Source organism: Paramisgurnus dabryanus, chromosome 6 (genome assembly GCF_030506205.2).
Source record: "Paramisgurnus dabryanus chromosome 6, PD_genome_1.1, whole genome shotgun sequence".
NCBI lineage: Eukaryota > Metazoa > Chordata > Actinopteri > Cypriniformes > Cobitidae > Paramisgurnus > Paramisgurnus dabryanus.
In genome coordinates, this window is record NC_133342.1 from 37225461 (window position 1) to 37247850 (window position 22390).

General features: G+C 37.0%; 2 protein-coding genes across 9 annotated transcripts in view; both read left to right on the top strand.

Annotated features, from left to right (window-relative positions):
- Nucleotides 1–22390, top strand: part of LOC135767072 (uncharacterized) — a 56974-nt gene that overhangs the window by 13862 nt on the left and 20722 nt on the right. The window lies entirely within an intron of this gene.
- Nucleotides 3140–21910, top strand: LOC135767070 (uncharacterized). Of its 7 annotated transcripts, none has more exons than XR_010541882.2 (19): nt 3140–3959; nt 4319–4345; nt 9221–11219; nt 11450–11521; nt 12735–12809; nt 12902–12985; nt 13101–13175; nt 13268–13351; nt 13467–13541; nt 13622–13705; nt 13821–13895; nt 13988–14071; nt 15248–15322; nt 15415–15498; nt 16069–16143; nt 16224–16307; nt 16422–16496; nt 16589–16672; nt 21002–21055. XR_010541882.2 is itself a non-coding variant. In XM_065276665.2 (19 exons), exons 1-19 carry the CDS (start codon nt 3603–3605, stop codon nt 21771–21773), a joined length of 3804 nt encoding a protein of 1267 aa, XP_065132737.1. In that variant the 5' UTR covers nt 3153–3602; the 3' UTR covers nt 21774–21910. The 7 variants fall into 7 exon arrangements, 4 of the variants coding, with proteins under 4 accessions (XP_065132737.1, XP_065132738.1, XP_065132740.1 ...); XM_065276665.2 differs by lacking the exons at nt 16224–16307; nt 16422–16496 and adding exons at nt 21228–21305; nt 21538–21910 and having other exon boundaries at nt 3153–3959; nt 21002–21082; XM_073815014.1 differs by lacking the exons at nt 3140–3959; nt 4319–4345; nt 16224–16307; nt 16422–16496 and adding exons at nt 5040–5427; nt 21228–21305; nt 21538–21910 and having other exon boundaries at nt 21002–21082.

The window sequence follows — 22390 nt, forward strand, 5'->3', positions numbered from 1 at the left end:
TTCCAGGCAGGTTTTTAAACCCGTGAGTTACGACTTCAAAACCACGACTCACGACCCTATGCGTTCCAGGCAGCCTGTAACTCGTGTTTTTACAACCTTCTACCGGTGAAAGTGCACTGGAACGGCAGTCAAACCCGTGACTTCCCACCCGTGAACTCGTACTAGATCGATGTACTCCCAGTTCAGAGTCGTGAGTCATGGTTTTGAAGTCGTGAGTTACGGGTTACAGGTTGCCTGGAACGCAGCATTAGTTTGGGCCACAAAATCCGTTTGTTTGTGTTATTGCAGCTGAAAGGTCTATAAGCGACGCTTCAGGTGTGCTTACATTGTGCATGTATTGATAAACGTCTGTAAACAGTGTGAGAGGTAAACACGTCCGTATCTGTGTCATGCATGCTCATTACACATAACACTGCACAAGTAAGTTACTGTTATCTTTGTTATAAACCCTGCTTTTTACCATAGGTTAAGAAGCATTTCACACTTGTAATTTAGAAGCGGGGTTTTCCCTAAAATTAACCCAGGGTAAAATGCTCAGGAGCAGGGTTAGAATGTTATGAGCCCAATTAAACACAGCTGAAGCAGCTAATCAAGGTGTTCAGGGTTGCTTGATAATTACATGACCTAGGGTTTAGGAATGCACAGTGTGAAACGTGAAACAGACATGTCAGGATTCAGTTAACCCGGGGTTTAGAATAACCTGAGGTTAACTATTTCCTTTTAATTTGCTGTGTCATTAATATATTGTTCTAGACAGATCTGACCAGCCCCAAACTTCACATGGTGGTTTTGCAACATCCCCTGAGTGTCATACAAAGATGTCATACAAAGTCTCTAAAATAAGGAGTTTTCTAGTTTTTATGCAGGAATACGGCCTTTATATGCATCTGTGTCTAATAGCCACAGAGATGCTCTTAAATGAACAATGTCAAGTCAAATGAGGGTTAGGCTCGGGGTCTGGTGCTACTATGATACCAAATTTCAACTTTATGTGATCTTTGACCCTTACATGTAGTCACCTTCATAAATATTGGAACAGAAGCACATTTTGTGTTACATAGTTAATAGTGCACACTCTCAGCTTTACTCAGAGGGCATCTGATTGTCTGATCCAGATTGTCTAAATAGTTTAGGACCCTGCTAAAAAAACAGCATACCAGCAAGACCAGCATATGTTGTGTTTTGGTGTTTATTTGCTAGTGCAGTGGTTCTTAACGTTATTCCTGGAGGCCCACTGCCCTGCACATTTTATGTCTCCCTTATTTAACACACCTGATTCAAATCATCAGCTCATTAGAAGAGATCTCCATGAACTGAACTGAGTCTGTCAGACAAAAGAGACATACAAAATGTGCAGGGCAGTGGGCCTCCAGGAATAACATTAAGAACCACTGTGCTAGTGAACACCAGCTAAACCAGCATAGACCAGCATAATTCCCATGCTGGTCCATGCTGGTTTGATGCTGTTTTTTTCAGCAGGGGAATAGCAGCCATTTAATGTAACTGCCCCTTTTAGATATATATCAAAACACAACAAATCCATCAGAGAGATGGCAGGAACCTTAAGAGTGACCAAATCAACATTCTAACTAAAAAAACACAATGGTGAGCTTAGCAACATAAAAATCCTGTACACCTATATAGGATAACAGTGGTGGATGATCTTATTTTACTCTCACATTTTAAACTGCCTAAACTTTTCATCCAAACTGGATGTGTGCACTTTAAGCCTATATTTACTATATGACTTTAACTGGAATAAATTTTGGTAAACTGCTTAAATAACACAAAACCTGCTTCTGTTTCAATACTTATGGAGGTGACTGTTCATTTTCCATGTATACTTTATTATTTTTCATATAATTTATTCTATTGTCATCACTAGTGTTATGCTGTCTATTTTGGAGGTTGATGGAGTTTTACTGAAGTCAGATGTTGTATAACCTGGCCACACAGACATGGTCACTTGGAGGGAGACAGCTATTTGGTTAAAGGCAGGGTATCTGATTTGATCCAAAAACACTTTTAGTTATGCTGATTAAAAGTTTCCTCACATCCTGATAGCAATCACTATGTTAAGTTGAAATGTATGTCATCTGTGAAAGGCGTAGGACCAAAAAATTTTAAACCAATCATAGATCTCGGTTCGAACGGACGTTGCCTTTTTTTGTCCCTCATCCGTAAGCATAATTTGAATGTCACCGCGCAGCTTGTTCACGCAGACACCATACATCATCGGTGCGTTCACGTGCGCTCATCTCCTGTCTGTAAACAGAGGGATAATGATAAACTTTTCTGCTGAATTGACAACCTGCACAGGAGCCACAAAACGAAAGACATCTTTTATAACAACAACAGCAAAAACTGTCTGGATCAGCAAAGAGCAAAAACACAAATGAACATCGGCAACTTTACTGCTTTACCACGATTTGCAAACAGCTGCAGGAGGCAAAAGGTCTAAAAGTTTATTTTGGTAAGGTAGGTACGCGATATGTTTGTATTGAGATGGATTCAGATATTCTACTTTGATGAAACATTGTGTTGCTTATGAAATTTGTGTTCGTTTACGGATTAGCATAACGATATAGTTATGTTACTACGTCTACACAGCCGAAAGTGTGCTTTAACTAATTCTGATGTAAAACAGTTGTTTATGTTGGTTATTTTGGTAATGTTATTCACTTTGTACTGCAAAGTTTTCTCACTGGTGAACGAGACATGAGATGTAAACGTCTGATCTGTGCATGTTCATGTGTTTTGAAAGAGGTGTGACTTTGAATGGCGATTTGAATGGAGAGTGGCATCGTGATTTCATTGCTATTCGGCTACCGTTAGCATTTTTTTTTAAATTAGATACCCTATCTTATAGTGCTGATAGCACAATGCTATCTTCCAGTCACTCACACAGTATGTCCTGTGGTCGACTGCCTAAACTGTTTAGTCATACAAGTTAGTAATCTATTTTCTTCAAAACTGTTTATAACTGTTTTAAGTCAGTTACGTTTGAACGTAGACTGATCTCATTTCAATCCAAAATGTACTGATTAGCCCTAGTTGATCAGACTAGTTCTTAAGACACAGTACATAGTGGCCAAACTAAGGTTGAATGCCCTGTGTTATAAACAGTGACATGTTTGATTAATCTTGCATATTTGGTTAACTCCAAAATGGAATCAGTATTGTCGCTTTACTACAGCTGCTTGACTTCTCAGCGTAAGGATCATTATGAAATTAATATTATTCCTTAATATTTGGAATTTAAAAGTGGGTTTACCCCATGCCATCTAATAAAGTGGGTATATTCTGTATACCTTGCACTACACAACTGTTTGTAGCCACACATTAAAGTAAATGTACATCCATATAACTTCAGCTCACAAACTAATAACTCTGTACCTCTGTGAGCCAGTTAAGTACATTAAATACAGTGTAGACATACTAATTTAATAGAAGTTTAGTTTAGTCTTCATTTTCTCATATAATTCCAATTTAAAGAATTGTTTAATCAATGCATCATTTACATACTGGATTATAATCACTAAATGTTTGCATATAATGCTTAATGGTACTGCTTTTGTAAATTTACTTTAATAAAAGTTTTAATGCAGGCCTTTAACAAAATGAATACAGTGTTAAAATATCATATATTCTTATTAATGCTGAAAAAGTCAAGATTCTTCCATGTGAAACACTGTGAGAATATTGTGATACAAAGTAAACGCCCATCCCCCAATGCCCCAGACCAGTGCTACACTGCACGTGTTTGCGTCGCCCAACCCCCACTCCCCAGACCAGCGCTACACTGCTACACTGTTTCCCCATCCCCCATTTCACTTCACTGCTCATCAGCGTTTGTTTATAACTCATGGTTGATGGAGCGATTTCAGAGAAGATTGGAGAGACTTAGACAGCATCACAATAAATGCGCAAGCCGTTATGAACAAACTTTTCTTCGTCAGGTAAGTGTTCCTAACATTATTATTTTTCTTCATATTTATTTAAATGCATGTTTTTGTTTTAATTGTCTTAATTGTCCAGAAAGCATAATGCATATCAATTCACAGACTAACATTACACTGTGTCGTTTTTGTAAAACATCTCAATGTTTTAACCCTTGTTTAATGTTTTAAAATTGAATCAGAACTTAAGACCATAGATTGTAACATCAGTACAGCCTGTAGGCCTCACTTTAAGAGTCATGTGATCATAGATTAAGATAAATTAGGATGCATTCATTTGGTTGTATTTGTGCAGTCTTAACATTTTGATATGTTAAATATGTGTTATGCTGATATACATTTTCAATCTTTGTGTCCAGGAAACAATGGGAGAGCGTTCAACACAGGTATGTGCTTTTTCAAAATCTTTTAAAAAGTTGCATTTGTCATTTAATTTAAGGAGGAAATGTGTATTTCGTAATGTTACATTACAGCGTTCCGTGGCCGTTCGCGTGTCACGTTTTAAAACACGTGCTAAACGCGGATCAAAGCCCTTCTTTCTTCCAAAGCGCGCTCCCGTGGCGTGTTTCTTAGCAACCACGAGCTGCGCTCGGCGAGGATAACGTAATGCTTGATCGGATTTAAATCGCTCCTCTGTACCTCGCGTCAAATTGCGTTATTTGTTTCGATGAATCTGGTTGTGACTTTAAAGTGTTTGCACAGAGCTGTCAGTCACTCAAAAGTACGAGAAGGAGTTGCGAAGGTCACTGCTTCCAATGATGACACCATATAGCCTATATATATATATATATATATATAAAAATTTTATTTATATGCATACATATAAATGCAAACATATAAATGAAGAGTTTGGTTCCAAAACGCAATAAACGACGCCATTTTTGAAAAAAATGAGTTACTGCCAGAACCAGTATTATATCAGGTCAGTATTAAAAAGTTAATTCTTAATTTTACGCAAAATCCAATATCCGCCGTGTTATTCTGTCATCTTTTCTCCCTTTTTCCCAAAACGCAATAAACGCCACTCCTCCTTTTTTACAGAATGCCATAAATCCACTCCACAGATTACAGCGCACCATTCACGCAATGTAAACAAACAATGGCGCCGCGCTGAGTACACGGAGTCCTAGTTTTCCTCATCTACTTTGTATCAACAAACAAACAAAATCAAAATAATACTTTAATAGCATTGATAAACCTGTGATGGAAACGTAAGTCATCAACATCTAATAATTTACACAAGAGGCACTTTGGGAGACGATCGCTTGTTTGCCCGGACCGACAGCATCAAGTTTCTGTCATGCTAACACATTGACCCCAGGGGATCTTATGAAAGACTTTCCATAATTTTACTCAAAGTCCACGAAAATCGAGCAGGACCAAAACATTACAGCTGATCGCTGTGAAAAACGTTAAGCGAAGACGTCAAGTATAACCGCAGCAATGAAAGTGTTCTTAATATCACAAAGTAAGTGTTTTGATTAATGATTAATGTTTATTTTTTAAATCAGTGTGTACAACTAGTCAACTAAATGAATATAACATGGCGAAGATGAATGCACATTTATATAGGCGATTGATTCAATAGATTTATAGCATTTTGAATAAAAACTTGTCATGGATTTATGTGAAAGTTTGTAACAGAAAATAGTGGTTTTCATCTTGACACTTTCTTGGTATAGAAAACACGTTTTTACCAAAATTTGTCAAAATAGATTTATTGCGTTTTGTAACCAAACTCTTCAAATATATATATATATATATATATATATATATATATATATATATATATATATATATATAATTTTTATTTATATGCATACATATAAAAACATACATATACATATACATACATATACATATATATATATATTAGGGCTGTCACTTTTGAGAAAAATCAAATTCGAACGGATTTCGAATATCATGCAATGTATCCGAATATATTCGAATATCTAGGCGCCGCCCCCCCACACGCATCAAAAACCCCACCGTAATGAAGGTTCAATCACAAAATTATTAACAGTGACAGTCATAAACAGGGTTGTCTGCATTACTTTTTTACTTAATGTTTGAAACAGCAGGTTATCAACTTATGAATAACAAACTTATATATATAAAAAAATTATTCAGAACAGTTACAAACAATAACGTGACAACTTAAATAGCAGCAGGAGTATATAGGCTGAAGCAAACGGAATTCGCGCCCGCAGATTTCGGCAGAAAACTCCGCGGAAATCCGCGGATTTAATGTCTGTCATTGACAAGCACACATATCCCGCGCTTGAGCGTGTTTGTGACCAAATCTGTCATTGAAAACAACCACACATACAAAGCCTATCCCGCGCGTTTGTGAGCCGTCATTCACAAGAACATTAACCCTGCGCGTGCTGTTTGCTTGCCCGTTTTCAATGATAGAGAGCACAAACCCTTTGATACTTGAGATGAAATTAAACTTACCGCTTTAAGCAGATCTCACTTGTCGTCAATGTGACGCGCAACAGTCAGCACATGATCATTTCAAATCCGTTTACAAGACAAATGCTGTTGTTGTTTAATATAAAGTTTACATTGAGTTGTAAACATGATGAAATTATCTTCATACATGCTAATTTCATAATGTGAATGTATTAACACAAGCTTTTTATTCTGCTATAATATTTAACACTATAAACAATATGTCATTTTTTATACAAACTATAATTCTATCTTGACATGCACATGAGGTTCATTTTGGTCCCATTTGATTCCCTCTCTTGCGCACAGTTGCCCTCAGCCTCCTTCCTATTACGAGGTGTTACTGTAAAAAATGCGCTACACATGGCATTTAAAAAACCGGATGGTTTATTTATAGTTCGAATACGGATATTTCACGTCATGTTCGAATGCATATTCGAATATCGAATAAAAAGTGACAGCCCTAATATATATATATATATATATATATATATATATATATACATACATACATACATACATACATACATACATACATACATACATACATACATATATATATAATTTTTATTTATATGCATACATATAAATGCATACATATAAAAACATACATATACATATACATACATATACATATATATATATATATACATATATACATATATATATATATAATTTAATGTCCACCTAGCTTTCATTAGTGTCCAGAGTTTAGTGGAAGCACACGGAATGATTGAAAGTGTCACACATTTTCAAACAGTTGCTTTGAACTAAAAACAAACACCTCTGGGTTGAAAGTTCAAAATATCAAACGCTTTTGGTGGTCAGACTTGACGTATTTATTGTTGTATTTAGTAAAAACATACAACAACCATGCGGCGAGGGGTGGATATTGCATGAGATGCATTGTAAAAGTCCTGTGTGGCGGAAACAGATTTTATGCCTCAATTTTGACACACGTGCCCGCAATGTCAGCATTGCTATTTATAGAGACTGTGGTTCAGTCTAATTGTGTTTTTAGGTATGTTCCACATATTAAACATCAAGTATCTGGACACTTCCATTGCCTCTATGCTATAGCACAGGGTTTTTTTAACAGTGGCTGCTGATGACTTCTCTTCTGAGGTGCGTAATTCATAATGTGTTCGCAGTGTCGTGTGTTGCTCGTCATGTCAAAATATTTGTTTGTGTGAACCATGTGCATCATGCCTCTTTTTAAAATACGTGCTTGGTGCACACGCATCGAATGATAAAAGAGATGCTCATGTTCACAAAATACTCGTACGACACCAACTTAACCCTAACTTTGATTACACATAAGATTAAGCGAGTATCTGGCAAATGTGAGCGTCTCTCTTATCATAAACCCCTTTGAAGCATCTGCAGCAGGCTCATATTTTGACATGACGTGATGCACAGTTTACATGACGTGCCGAACACATATTTTTAAAATGATGAACCACACACATAACAGGTTACATACATGTTGTGACGAGCTTTATATCATTTGGCCTCGAAAAATAAGTCACCAGCCACCACTGGTTTTCAGACTTTTGTCAGCTGAACACCTTTGACCTAAATTATTTACTTGAGAATTTCCCTGTGATTTTCCAGTAAATATTTTAATATCTCATTTGCACGTTTTAAAAACATTAATTTTTCTTCCGTATTTAAGTTTATTCAGCCCTTTTTTACACAGACATTACAGAAAATGCATCCTGGTTTTGTCTGGAATAGTTTGATCTTCATTCACACTGTCAATGACTTCTCGGAATCTGTGCTTGCATTCACACAGATACAGCAAAGATCCCGTAAAGACACATGACGTTTTTAAAGGAACATGCCCACATTTTGGGAATTTAGCTTATTCACCGTATCCCCCAGAGTTAAATAAGTCCATACATACCTTTTTCATCTCCGTGCATGCTGTAACTCTGTCTGACGCATGCCCCTGCTAGCTAAGTTTAGCACAAAGACTGGAATTGAATGGCTCCAGCTAGCATACTGCTCCAAATAAGTGACAAAATAACGCCAACATTTTCCTATTTATGTGTTGTGACTATACAAATCACACCGTGTACAAATAACAAGGTCATATAAGCCATCTTTTAACAGTATACATACTGGGAACTATATTCTCAGAAGGTGAAGCACTGCTTCTTGGGCGAAGTGATGTCTGTCGCATGAATTCTCGGTTTTATGATGTACTGTAGTATTGCATAATGGTTACATGACATTCAATTATACAAATCTTAGTAAGTTTTTCGTAACACTTTACAATAAGGTAGTATTAGTAAACATTAGTAAATGCAGTAACTAACATCAATAAACAATGAACAATATAGTTTTTCAAGATGTATTAAGTCTTGTTAATGTTAGTTATTCATGTTAGTTCATGGTGCTAATGTTAAAAGTTATAACGCTTGATTTTATAAATGCATTAACAAATGCTGAAATTAAAATGAACAAAGATTAATATATGCTGTAGAAATATTGTTCATTGTTAGTTCATGCTATCTAATGCATTAACTAATTGTTAAGAAGTATAGTCTTATTATAAAGTGTTGCCAGTTTTTTTCCTCTTTTTTTTTAAACGTACTTTAAATTCATTTTACGATTAAATTGTAAGCATTTGCTATTAACTCATGAACCCTGCGATTTCAATTTGACATTCTGATCATAAGGATTATACCATTAAAAGTTCTTTATGTATTAATGTGAAAGATTTTAAATGATTTAATAGATATAACTAGGAGCCAACTCTCTGCTTTTTTTCTGATAATAATAATAATACTTTTAATTTGTAGCTGGATGCTATTTCTGAGGAGCAGGAGGATAGTGATTCATCAGAATCAGAGTTATCCAGTTGTGCAGGACTAGACCCAGATTACAAACCAGGTCAGAGTTCATCGTCCAGTGATTTGAGCCCAGACAAAGGTTCATCGTGGAAGAACCCAATGATGTCCAGTGAAATACTTGAATGTTCCGACACAAATTCTAGCGACGGTGCCATCAAAAAAACTGAAAACACAAGAACGTATGGAAAAAAACACCATAAACTACACAAGATAAAAAAGACAGATACATCCAAATTAAATGTGACCCTAAAAATTTGCACAAGGCGGGAAGACAAGAAAAGAGCTTGGGACAAAAGACATTATTGCCTCTACTGTGGGAAATCTCAGTTAAAGATTTCAAGACATTTAGAGAGAAAACACATGGATGTCAAAGATGTGGCATATGCCTTCAGCTTTTCATTAGGATCAAAACAAAGAAAAAGTCTTTTAGAACAGCTCCGCAACAAAGGAGACTTTAAACATAATTCCAAAGTTCTGGAAAAAGGCAGAGGACAAATAGTGACGTGGAAGCAGCCATCTGATAAAGCCTCGGTTAAGGATTATTTGCCTTGCCCATACTGTTTTGGAATGTTTAAGAGAAAAGACCTTTGGAGACATCAATCATCATGCAGAACAAGAAAATCTTGTGTGACCGATGAAAAAACAAAGAATAGACGAAGTAGAATACAAAGTCGCGCCGCATCCCTGCTTCCTATTGCAGCTTCCTCAGATGGCTGTCAGAGCATCATTAACCAAATGAGACAAGATGATGTTTCGTTTCATATCAGGAGTGATAGTTTAATTTGCAACTATGGTGAATCACTGTACGCAAAACATGGTCGAGTGAAGTCCAGGCACCAGTACATTGCACAAAGAATGAGAGAGCTTGGCCGATTCATGTTAGTGGCTAAGGACATGGACAAGACAGTCAATTATCTTGAAGATTTGTGTGTGCCATCAAAATATCAGCTTGTTGTCAGTGTTGCCAAGTGTCTAACTCAGTTTAGTCCAGGCAAAAATGAGTTTGGAAAACCTTCAACAGCAGTCAAAATTGGATTCTGTCTTAAAGGGGCTGTGGAGGTCCTAATAGGACAGACTCTAATGAATGAAGATGATCTTGCAGAAAAGAAAGCTAAAAAGTTTTTGGAACTTCTGGAGAAAAACTGGAGAAACAGTGTTTCTGTCACAGCTCACCAAACCATACAGGAAAAAAGATGGAATAAAGATGATGACATCCCCCTCACAAAAAATGTTATTGCTTTAAGAGACCATCTTAGGATGGTAGAAGATGAAGCAAGAAATGAATTGACAGAACAAATGGATTTACATGCATACAAAACATTAAACGAGTCCGTTCTAGCACAGGTCATTATCTTCAACAAGCGGCGTGAAGGGGAAGCATCACGCCTTACTCTTGACGTTTACATGAAAGCAAGCACAAGTGCCATAAACGAGGACATTTATAAAACCTTGTCACCATTGGAAAAGCAGCTCAGCAAGTTATTAACTCGCATAGAAATCAGAGGAAAACGAGGAAAGAAAGTTCCAGTTTTCTTGACAAAGAGAATGAAGGCATCAATTGATTTGTTGGTTCAAAAGCGAGTGGAAGCTGGTGTACCTGCTGAAAATCCCTATCTCTTTGCAAGACCCGGTGTGATGACAAACATACGCGGATGTGACTGTCTGCGGAAATATGCAAAAAAAAGCAAAGCAGAAAACCCTGAACTCTTGAGGTCAACTAAATTAAGAAAGCAAGTTGCCACACTCTGCCAACTCTTGGACCTTAGTGAACAAGAACTGGAGCAAGTTGCAAGGTTCATGGGACATGATATCAGAGTTCACCGTGACTTTTATAGGCAAACGGACAAAACATTTCAAATTGCCAAAATAAGTAAGCTTCTGTTTGCAATGGAGCAAGGCACTCAGACTTTAAGGGGGAAGAACCTTAATACACTTGCACCGGCCTGTGGTACGTTTGCAGTTTTATCTCCAATGCATTTTTATTGTGTAGCCACACATCTTTTAACTGCCTGTGGTTTACCCACTAGGGTAATTTTTAAGAGCTAATCATTGACTTTATTGGACAACTGATAGCAGATTTATCATTTACTGTATACTACCAATGTAATTATTTTAATTTAGAAGTAGTCCATGTAAAAGTATATTTCTATAAAATTTTAATGTTGTTATCTGTTTCAGGTGAAGGTCCCACACTGAATTCTGTGGGTGTCTCACCGAGAACAAAGAGAAAGAGAGTAAAGCTGGCTGAGGGTAAGTTTTTAAGTTTCAAATTTTTTGGCACTAACACTAGGGGACCATACGTGCCATTTTCCCCAGGACGTGTCTTGGCCAGGATTTCGTGTGCATCTTCTGGAAGTATAATTTGTCGAACGCATACGTCATCGAGAACACATCCTGGGAAAATGGCACATATGGTCACCCTAACTAAGACGGTGTCCTAACTACATGTGAAGCGATATGATTCCAGCGACAGGCAGTTTGTCTGTCCATACTGAACAGGACTAAAGGGCTCGTTGTAGTCGTGCGTAGGTCCTATGGCATAGCCGCGACGGCGTAGGTTCCGCGTCGGTTTTCATTTATACTTTTGCATCGTCATGCAAACACACGCACAGACCGCTGGTAGGCAGTAACCATGCGTGTCACGACAGAAGCAGCGCAAACGTCAAAGAAGGAGAAGCTTAGCAAGTTAACCCACAAACGAAGAAGAAACAGCAACTTGTTGTGTATAATTTGAGAATTCCAGCAATGATGGAAGTAAATAAACAGCGACTTTTGATGCAGTTTGAGTTAAATCACTCCTCAACTTGGCTCATCTTATTTTCACCATCACAAACGGAAATACCTATGACGCAGTTTTTTTTACCTGACGGGAGGGGTTCTGGTGGACCAATCACAGCGCTTGTGGTCCGCGTAGATCTGACGCGCTGTTAAAATTTTTGTGAGGTGCGTGTCAGGCTACGCAAAGCTACGCTCGTAGAACCTATGCACGACTATAAATCGGGCTTAAACAGGGGCGTGCCACATCATAACAGTTTGCTCTGTTTGTTTGCTGCCCTATCACACTGCAGCTGAAGAGCATGCACACATACACAGACACATTCCTACGCTTCTTGGTGCTTTCCCCTGTGCAACTTTAGGGATTTGTTATTTATTTCTGCTTTTGAATCAAACATCTACAAACATGAAAGAGGAGAGACATAATATTCATAATGCGCATAGCTTTCATCAAATAAGATCTCTGTATAGGTGGTGCTGTCAGCCATGACATGTCAGACCGTTTCTAAAATAGAGTAATTGTGGTATCACGTTGTGGTTGGTTAGGACAAAACTCTGATTATCATGGAAAACATACCTTTTATCGGATGTCGCCGTGGTGCATGTAGTTAGGACATGGTGTTAGAAGCACCTGAAACGTAATTATCTCAGTAAAGAGTTTATATGCAAAGGACTTTTTGTTTTTTAGATGGAGGTTCTGATCTCTCCTCACCTGAAAAGACACGTCAATCATGCCGTGAAGCTGATGGTTCAGATGTAGATGGTAAGTAATGTTTGAATCTTGAAGACATGTACCACGAGAGTTAACAATACCTAATGTTTTTACTAATAGGTTCTCATGCATTTCTGCTACAGATGATTGTTCAGGAGCAAACCTGAAGAAAAAACCCACACCAAATAAGAAAAGACGACGACAGACCAAGAGTGAGGAAACAAAGGGTAAGTTGTTTTTTATGATATGATTCAAATCTCTGTTTTGTGTCCAGCTCAGTTAATAAAACACCTGATCCTGTTATAATGTATGAAGCTCACAGTTACACTTTTTGTTTTTTAGATGGAGGTTTTGATTTCTCCTCCCCTGAAAAGAGACTTAAATCATGCCGTGAAGCTGATGGTTCAGATGTAGATGGTAAGTAATGTTTGAATCTTGAAGACATGTACCACGAGAGTTAACAATACCTAATGTTTTCACTAATAGATTCTCATGCGTTTCTGCTACAGATGATTGTTCAGGAGCAAACCTGAAGAAAAAACCCACACCAAATAAGAACAGACGGCGACAGACCAAGAGTGAGGAAACAAAGGGTAAGTTGTTTTTTATGACATGATTCAAATCTCTGTTTTGTGTCAAGCTCAGTTAATTAAACACCTGATCCTGTTATAATGTATGAAGCTCACAGTTACACTTTTTGTTTTTTAGATGGAGGTTTTGATCTCTCATCTCCTGAAAAGACACGTCAATCATGCCGTGAAGCTGATGGTTCAGATGTAGATGGTAAGTAATGTTTGATGTACCACCAGAGTTAACAATACCTAATGTTTTCACTAATAGCTTTTCATGCGTTTCTGCTACAGATGATTGTTCAGGAGCAAACCTGAAGAAAAAACCCACACCAAATAAGAACAGACGGCGACAGACCAAGAGTGAGGAAACAAAGGGTAAGTTGTTTTTTATGATATGATTCAAATCTCTGTTTTGTGTCAAGCTCAGTTAATAAAACACCTGATCCTGTTATAATGTATGAAGCTCACAGTTACACTTTTTGTTTTTTAGATGGAGGTTTTGATCTCTCATCCACTGAAAAGACACGTCAATCATGCCGTGAAGCTGATGGTTCAGATGTAGATGGTAAGTAATGTTTGAATCTTGAAGACATGTACCACGAGAGTTAACAATACCTAATGTTTTTACTAATAGATTCTCATGCGTTTCTGCTACAGATGATTGTTCAGGAGCAAACCTGAAGAAAAAACCCACACCAAATAAGAACAGACGACGACAGACCACGAGTGGGGAAACAAAGTGTAAGTTGTTTTTTATGACATGATCAGGGCTTTACACTAAATTTTTGCACTGGTTGCACTGGTGCGCCTAACATTTTTTCTTAGGTGCACCAGCACAAAAGTTAGGTGCACCCAAATTTTTGACCGCATCGGATTTGTGGTTCACCCAAAAATGAAAGTTCTGTCATAATTTACTCACTCTCATGTTGTTACAAACCTGTATAAATGTCTTTGTTCTGGTGAACATGAATGAAAATATTTTTAGGAATGTTTGTAACCAAATCATTCATGAGCCCCATTCACTTTCATAGTATAATTTTTTCCTACTATAGAAGTGAATGGGACTCATGCTTGGTTTGGTTATTAACATTCCTCAAAATATCTTGCTTCGTGTTCATCAGAACAAAGACATTTTGCAGGTTTGTAACAAAATGAGGGAGAGTTAATGATGACAGAATTTTCATTTTTGGGTGAACTGTCCCTTTAAGACCGCTAGTTTAGCGCCCATGGTGGTTTAATACAGAATATAAACATGTAGGCTATTTTATAATTTTCATGTTGTCATTCCATTTTCCTTATACGAGGCATGCACAGTCCTGTTTGATAACCCGCATCCGCGCGATTAAAATAACACTTGACCTGTTATCCGACATCAGCATCAATTTATTTCATACCCGCCCATTTGACAAAGACTGCGACTGGCCGCACCGCAAATCGTGAAGTAAGAAGTAGAAACTTTTAAAGATCATCATGCAGAACATTGACAGAAATAAGCACAGGGCAATGATTAGACAAATATATTATCATTTAATGTAAAACTTTGTGAGGGTCGGCAGATTGACAGCTGAGGGTTCAGCAGTGTTTGAACACTCATAAGCGCTGCGCTTATATTTATAATTACCTGATAAATTGATGATATGATGGCAGTGATTCCAAAGGGATGTCCAAAAAAACCCTAAAGTAAAATTTTAAATGTTTAAAGTTTAATATCTCTTTATCGCTGCCCTGCGTAAACCCGGCCAGTGATGGAATGATACGCGTGATGATCTTGCATCTTGCATTACCTTAAATTACCTTAAATTATGGTCATATAAATAAAAGTAAAACAACATTCAAAACCGTAATGGTGTTCGTTTATTTATGTGAAGTTACACTCACAATAATATGAAGCTCACAGTTACACTTTTTGTTTTTTAGATGGAGGTTCTGATCTCTCCTCCCCTAAAAAGAGACTTAAATCATGCCATGAAGCTGATGGTTCAGATGTAGATGGTAAGTAATGTTTGAATCTTGAAGACATGTACCACGAGAGTTAACAATACCTAATGTTTTTACTAATAGGTTCTCATGCATTTCTGCTACAGATGATTGTTCAGGAGCAAACCTGAAGAAAAAACCCACACCAAATAAGAACAGACGGCGACAGACCAAGAGTGTGGAAACAAAGTGTAAGTTGTTTTTTATGACATGATTCAAATCTCTGTTTTGTGTCAAGCTCAGTTAATAAAACACCTGATCCTGTTAACCACATGTACATCCTACATCGAACCAAACCTAAAGGATTTATCCAAGCATCTCTTTTAGCTCTATCGTCAGTTAAATGTTCACTACTCAAAGTTTCACCAAGAACTTCTTCGAACTTTTTCTCTCTGCTCGTAACAGACTCGTCTTCTCGTAACAGATTGACTGAAACTATTCTGAACCCATCTCATCTGACCAATGAAGGAGAGTAAATCTCTTTCAGAGCTTCCAAGCAGTTAAAACTGATCATTGATATTGCATTCCCTACTTCCTTTGACAATCATAAACTTACTCCACTTACTCTGACCATCATGCACTTAGTTTAAGCCCTCAACTCTATAAAAAAAGCAGCACAAGAATGCACCCTGTCTTTCACACGCACCATTGGTATCTGAACATTTATTTACTGATCATATTTTATTTAGTTAACAAAATGAGAGTTGAAGCACTTTCTGTTATAATGTATGAAGCTCACAGTTACACTTTTTGTTTTTTAGATGGAGGTTTTGATCTCTCCTCCCCTGAAAAGAGACTTAAATCATGCCATGAAGCTGATGATTCAGATGTGGATGGTAAGTAATGTTTGATGTACCACGAGAGTTAACAATACCTAATGTTTTTACTAATAGCTTCTCATGCGTTTCTGCTACAGATGATTGTTCAGGAGCAAACCTGAAGAAAAAACCCACACCAAATAAGAAAAGACGATGACAGACCAAGAGTGGGGAAACAAAGTGTAAGTTGTTTTTATGACCTGATTCAAATCTCTGTTTTGTGTCAAGCTCAGTTAATAAAACACCTGATCCTGTTATAATGTATGAAGCTCACAGTTACACTTTTTGTTTTTTAGATGGAGGTTTTGATTTCTCATCCACTGAAAAGACACGTCAATCATGCCGTGAAGTTGATGGTTCAGATGTAGATGGTAAGTAATGTTTGAATCTTGAAGACATGTACCACGAGAGTTAACAATACCTAATGTTTTTACTAATAGATTCTCATGCGTTTCTGCTACAGATGATTGTTCAGGAGCAAACCTGAAGAAAAAACCCACACCAAATAAGAACAGACGGCGACAGACCAAGAGTGGGGAAGCAAAGGGTAAGTTGATTATTTTTTAAGTAAACACAATACAACAGACATTTAAATCTGTAACAAACTGCTCAGAGACACGAAGGGTTGAGCATCCAAATGCAGTTTAATATCAGGGCAATCCACAAACATAAGTCCAAGTAAACAGGCAGAAGGTCATACACGGGTAAACAATCCAGTAATCAGGGCAACAAGGCAGACAGGGGTATAACACATTGAGATATGTGACCAGCAGAAAAGCGTTATGTTATGGAGTGACCTTTCTCTTTACTAAAAAGCATAAATTAATGAAGCCAAAGATCTTTATAATGAACTGGTCTCCAGTGTGACCGCAGCTTAAATCTTTGTATTTCTGCTTTGCATAAGTTCTTCAAATACAGTTGCAAGAATAATACATTTTACTTGTTGTGGATCAATTGATGTTAGCAGGTAAATTTATATGCGTCACATTGAGCGTGCTTCCCTTTCCAGAACGTGAAAAATATATATAAATCACATTATAAATAGTATTTATATACAATATAAAAAGAGTATCCCACATTAAAAGAACATTAGGGTTTAGGGATGTTTGATTGAAAGTTTGTTTTTTTCATGGTAAATTATTTGTTTAGAATAATCAATAGATTAGTCGTTATAAAAATAGTTGTTAGTGGCATCCCTAGATCATGTAGATGGTTTCAGCAGTAACAACATAAACAAACGGCTTTTGTGGAACACATGTAACTTCTGGTAAACCCTGCTAAGAATAAATAACAACAAAGTCCTTTTTAAAGTAGTTTATTTATATAACAAGCAAATTAAACAACACGTAGATTACCTAGGAAACCAAAACATTTGTTATTTTTGACAAGGTATTTGTTCAATGGTTCAATTTAGCAACTAATCAGACCATTAAACAAAGAGAGACTGAAAGTAAAAGACATTCACAAAACGTGCTCAAAACTAATGGTATATTTTTAACTTATTTTTTTTTAAACTTATTTGTCTATGCATTTACCTTTTACCAAAAGTGCCTGTCATTCCCTTTGACATCTTCATAAAATATCACGGCTAGCAACCTTCTACAATGCAAGTACATCACTCGGATATAAGTCAAAATCTTCACTCTGGGTAACTAAGTATTGTCTAATATTAGCCATTGTCTAATTCATTTTTAGATTTTACTCACTATTGTGTGCATTTAGAGGCCAAGTATAATTTTAGCTTAAGTATAACTTTAGTATATTTTCAGTTGCTAAACACTATGACAGAAAGCTTGAGTTTTACTCTCGATCTGCGCAACGCCACATGAAATCAAACATGTCTAATAAACTACAAACTTAACAATTACCGTGAACTTCATTGCACTGGCTTTGCGGAGACAGGATGCATATCTTCTGACCTTCAAAAACAATTTACATCAAAATGACATAAACATACTTGTTTCCGGATCATAAAACATGTATGGGGGGGACCATCATGAGTGTGGGAGGACCATCATCGTACTCTGGTATGTTTGGCAGAGTTAGGGTGTACTCGCATTATGTGAACCATACTGTACCAAGGTACGTTTGAGCCTAGGGCTGGGCGGTATGACGGTATATTCCGTTACCGCGGAATAAAATGTCAGACGTAACAGATTTTTCTATTCCGTCTATTCCGCGGAATGCAAATTAGTGGGCGTGGCCAACTCTGCCCTCAAGCATGTTAGACTGAGTGTGACGGAGAAACATGTAAAATAGTTCACTTATAAAAAATGAACGAGTTATTTGTGTAATTTTTATAAGTGCCAGTGAATCCACCGCGGGTCACGCAGCGAGAGTCTTGTCTTGCTCGCTCTAGCGCTCTCTCTCTCGCGCGCTCTCTCTCTCCTCATGCAGCAGCTGGCAGTGCAGAGGTCTCTCTAGGCAAGCGCAAGGAGCTGCGACGCCAAATAAAGAGTTCTTCTTGCACATAATGCTAATAGTTGTAAAGTTTTCTGAACTTTAAGCAAGCTAAGACAAAACTCGCGTTTATATCAGTGACACGTGCGCTGCTGAAACAATGTAGTTTGACGCGCCATTTGCTTATACAAACATATTTGATCGGAAAGACGAGAAAGAGATTCAAGGTCTAATAGAAAGTAACGGGCGTCAAGACCTTAAAACAAACTTTTATGATCATCACATCATAGCACCTGTCACATTTATAATATCTAGAGCTTCTTCTCTCATATACAGGTATTTATCCTGTCTGTAGGTTTTTGCATATATTTATTCCTGTTCATTTTACATATTGCATATGTTTAATGTAATGTATGCATAAATAAAAAAATACAATGAAGCCATTAAAGTTTAATGAAGCAATTAAAGTCTATAAAATTAATAACTTAATTAAAAACAAGATTCTGTCAAATCAAGACTTAGCTGTTGTTATCTTCTGGGCAGTTTCACTTTAACATTTTTAACTTTAAATTGCTCATATTTTAAAACTGTGGTGAGCATTTAGTTAAAAGCTATAGTGAGTGGTGTATTTCTGTACATTTTTATCATCAAAAAACAATATAAACTGAAAAACATTTATACCGTGAAATATTCCGTTCCGTGAAATAAAATGACTCATTCCGTGAAATAGATTTTTGGTCATTCCGCCCACCCCTATTTGAGCCCAAAGTGCGTTTTGGTGGACGAGAGAGACACATCAAGTTCACACTTGGTATTTTAATTGATTTCTTTTGTCCACATTCGACCGCTTCTGTCCTGATTGCTTTGAGGGGATGGTCTGTGGAGACTGTGGGCGAGTCCCTCTGCTTTCGTTTAAACGCGAGTGGGAGAAATGACAGGTTTAAATTGATGTGAACTAATATTATGTTAGAGTCTGCTGCTTATATTATTTGTAAACATGCTGCACAGTGTTTTGTACATGTAGAGCTTTCTCTGATATTTCAGAAAAATGTATGAAATAAGCTCACACAACTTTCACATGCTCGGAAATTAAAACAAATGAAAGAGGCGGACAGCAGCCACTTCATTTTTATCAATGAAAGCCTTAAGATAGCGCTGTATATTGTGTGTTCGCTCTAGAAGTCAGATCCTATGTAAAAACATTGTGCTCAATACATTACACATTAGATCAATAGGCGGAGAGTCAAAAGTCTTTTGTGGCTGCTCAAGCACATTTAACCACATGAGCATCTACACCACAAAGCAATCAGGTCGAATGTGTTTTCAACAACTTAATGTGGTCAAAAGTTGACGAGGTTAAAAAGTTTTAGACCTCGTTTACACTTGTCTATAGCGTTGTTCACTTGTGATCTGAACAGGCAAAATGCATCTTAATACCAGGGGTAAACAGCCTCAATAACAATTGGACATGTGCAGCACAAATGCATACAGTTGCGCGTCATCGCATCCTAAATGACCCCAGGTAACAGAGGTGTGTTTGACATCATGCACGCTGCACGGACCGATCGTGAGTGATTGGAGAGCAGACTGCTCACACACATAATTATATACACATTTATTATACACAGTTATTTACCATCTATGTATTAAACTTGCATATTTTTTTACTCAGACTGCAGGCACAACGTCCACTTCTTTAGTGTCAACACTGTGGTACATGATTTCTGTAAACACAAATGTAGATAAACTTTATATTTAAAAAAATAAGGTTAAGGTACACACAGAAAAAATACTTTATTGCAAAGGCATCTGGAATCCATGAAGTGAAGTAAAATGTTTTTTAAATGCCACAATCTTGGACCTGATCTAAAGAGATACTTTAAACAACAAGCATGTCTTGAAAGGCAGGTTTTCATGAGTTAAATATACAAAACAGTAAAATTTGCTAGCTGTTAACCCTCACATACTGATTTGTGGTTTTGATCAAAGATCATCTCATCTTGGCCCTTTTTTCGCAGACTGAGAATTTATCTACACACATTCACAGTTATTTATTTTAAATGGCAACTATAACAATTCGAACACTTCTAGTATAAAGACAAAAATCAATTACATAAAACAATTATGAAATGGGATGAAATTGAACTTTACCTTGCTGTAAAAACGTTTCAAAAGAAACCGACGGTCGTGTGGGTAGCTGTTTGATTTCGCATCATACAGGTCCTCTGGTGGGTGGGTGCTTAGTTATTGGTAAGTCCTTTTCCATAGGTGGATTTTACACTGTTGATGTAAACCGACTCTTACAATTTCCATGTAGATTGCAAAAAATGTTATAATTCCAGCAGAGACAGTACAGTATTCAACCACCCTTACACTATATACTGTCTAAAAGTTTGTGGCTCAACAAATCTTGTAATGCATGACCGTACAAAACTCCTGTTACAGGCACAGGTTTATGTGTGACTTTGTTTTTTAGATGGAGGTGCTGATCTCTCCTTCCTTGAAAAGCGACTTAATTCATGCCGTGAAGATGGTAGTTCAGAATCAGATGTAGATGGTAAGTAATGTTTTAATCTTGTTTGTAGTAGTGTGATAGTGTTTCATGAAGGCTTGATGTCACATTTTACTGTTTACACTTTAGTACACAGGGTTAACAATACCTAATGTTTTTACTAATAGCTTCTCATGCGTTTCTGCTACAGATGAGTGTTCAGGAGCAAACCTGCTGAAAAAACCCACAACAAATAAGAAAATAGGACGACAGACCAAAAGTGCCAAAGGTATTGCCTGTGAGCAAGCAGTTGCAGTTTAAAAAAAAACTTTATTTAATTGATACTTTTAGTTGTTCATGTAACTTAGCAACACTAAAGATTGTGGGTTTGATTACCAGGGAATGCAAATAATGTATATGTTAAATGCAGTGCAAGTTACTTTGGATAAAAGCTTTTGCCAAAAGTATAAATGTAAATGGTTTATGATTTAATGTTACAAAATCTACATTGCCATTTGTAGTGTCGGCCAAGGTAAATGTGAAGAGACCATGGAGTGAGGCAGAGAGGAGTGCAGTACACAAACACTTGGCCAAGTTTATAGCCGAGCGCAGAGTTCCTGGAAAACTGCCATGCATGAAGTGCATAGAGGAAGAAGAAGCCCTAAATGAACGATCTTGGAAGGATGTGAAGAATTTTGTGTACAACACAATTGTAACTCTAAATCGGAGATCTGCTTCAAGAAAACTAAAATTTTAAAGGCAAAATGTGGTGTTCATCTCAATCTCTCTTTCTCCGTTTCTCACTTTTCCTTTTTTTTTGGTTTTAACATTTTGTTGTAACGTTTACTGTTTTCTGAAAATGTTAACAAAATAAATGTTCATCTGGTTACTGCAGATGGTATCTCTCTTGCAGCTTTTTGGGAATTGCGGGATGGTGGGTATATATATTGCTAAATTTGGTTCCTTTAGTATAATTAATTGCACAGGAAACTCTTTGCATTTTAGTACTGTTGTCAGATTATAATACCAAAAATATTTAGTTTTTTAAAAACCCCAGTTTGTGGCTTGCATGATGAAACATTAAATGGCAAAGATGGTTGAAAGCTAAATCAATGTAGTTCAAACAATACATTGACAAATGAACTCAATAGCGCCCCCATGAAAATGTCCTCGCTCTGCTGGTAAAAAACTTTTTCTTTCCCTTTGTTTTATTAAGAATCTGAGGTGATAACTAGGCTCATGGGCACCCCTAGTGTTAGAATATAACATTTGTTTATCTCAAATTAAAGCAGAAATGGTGGTCCTCATACTGCAGGTTAATTTACCCGGTCCTCATTTTGGTAGTTGTACAGGAATGTGTGTGTGTGTGTGTGT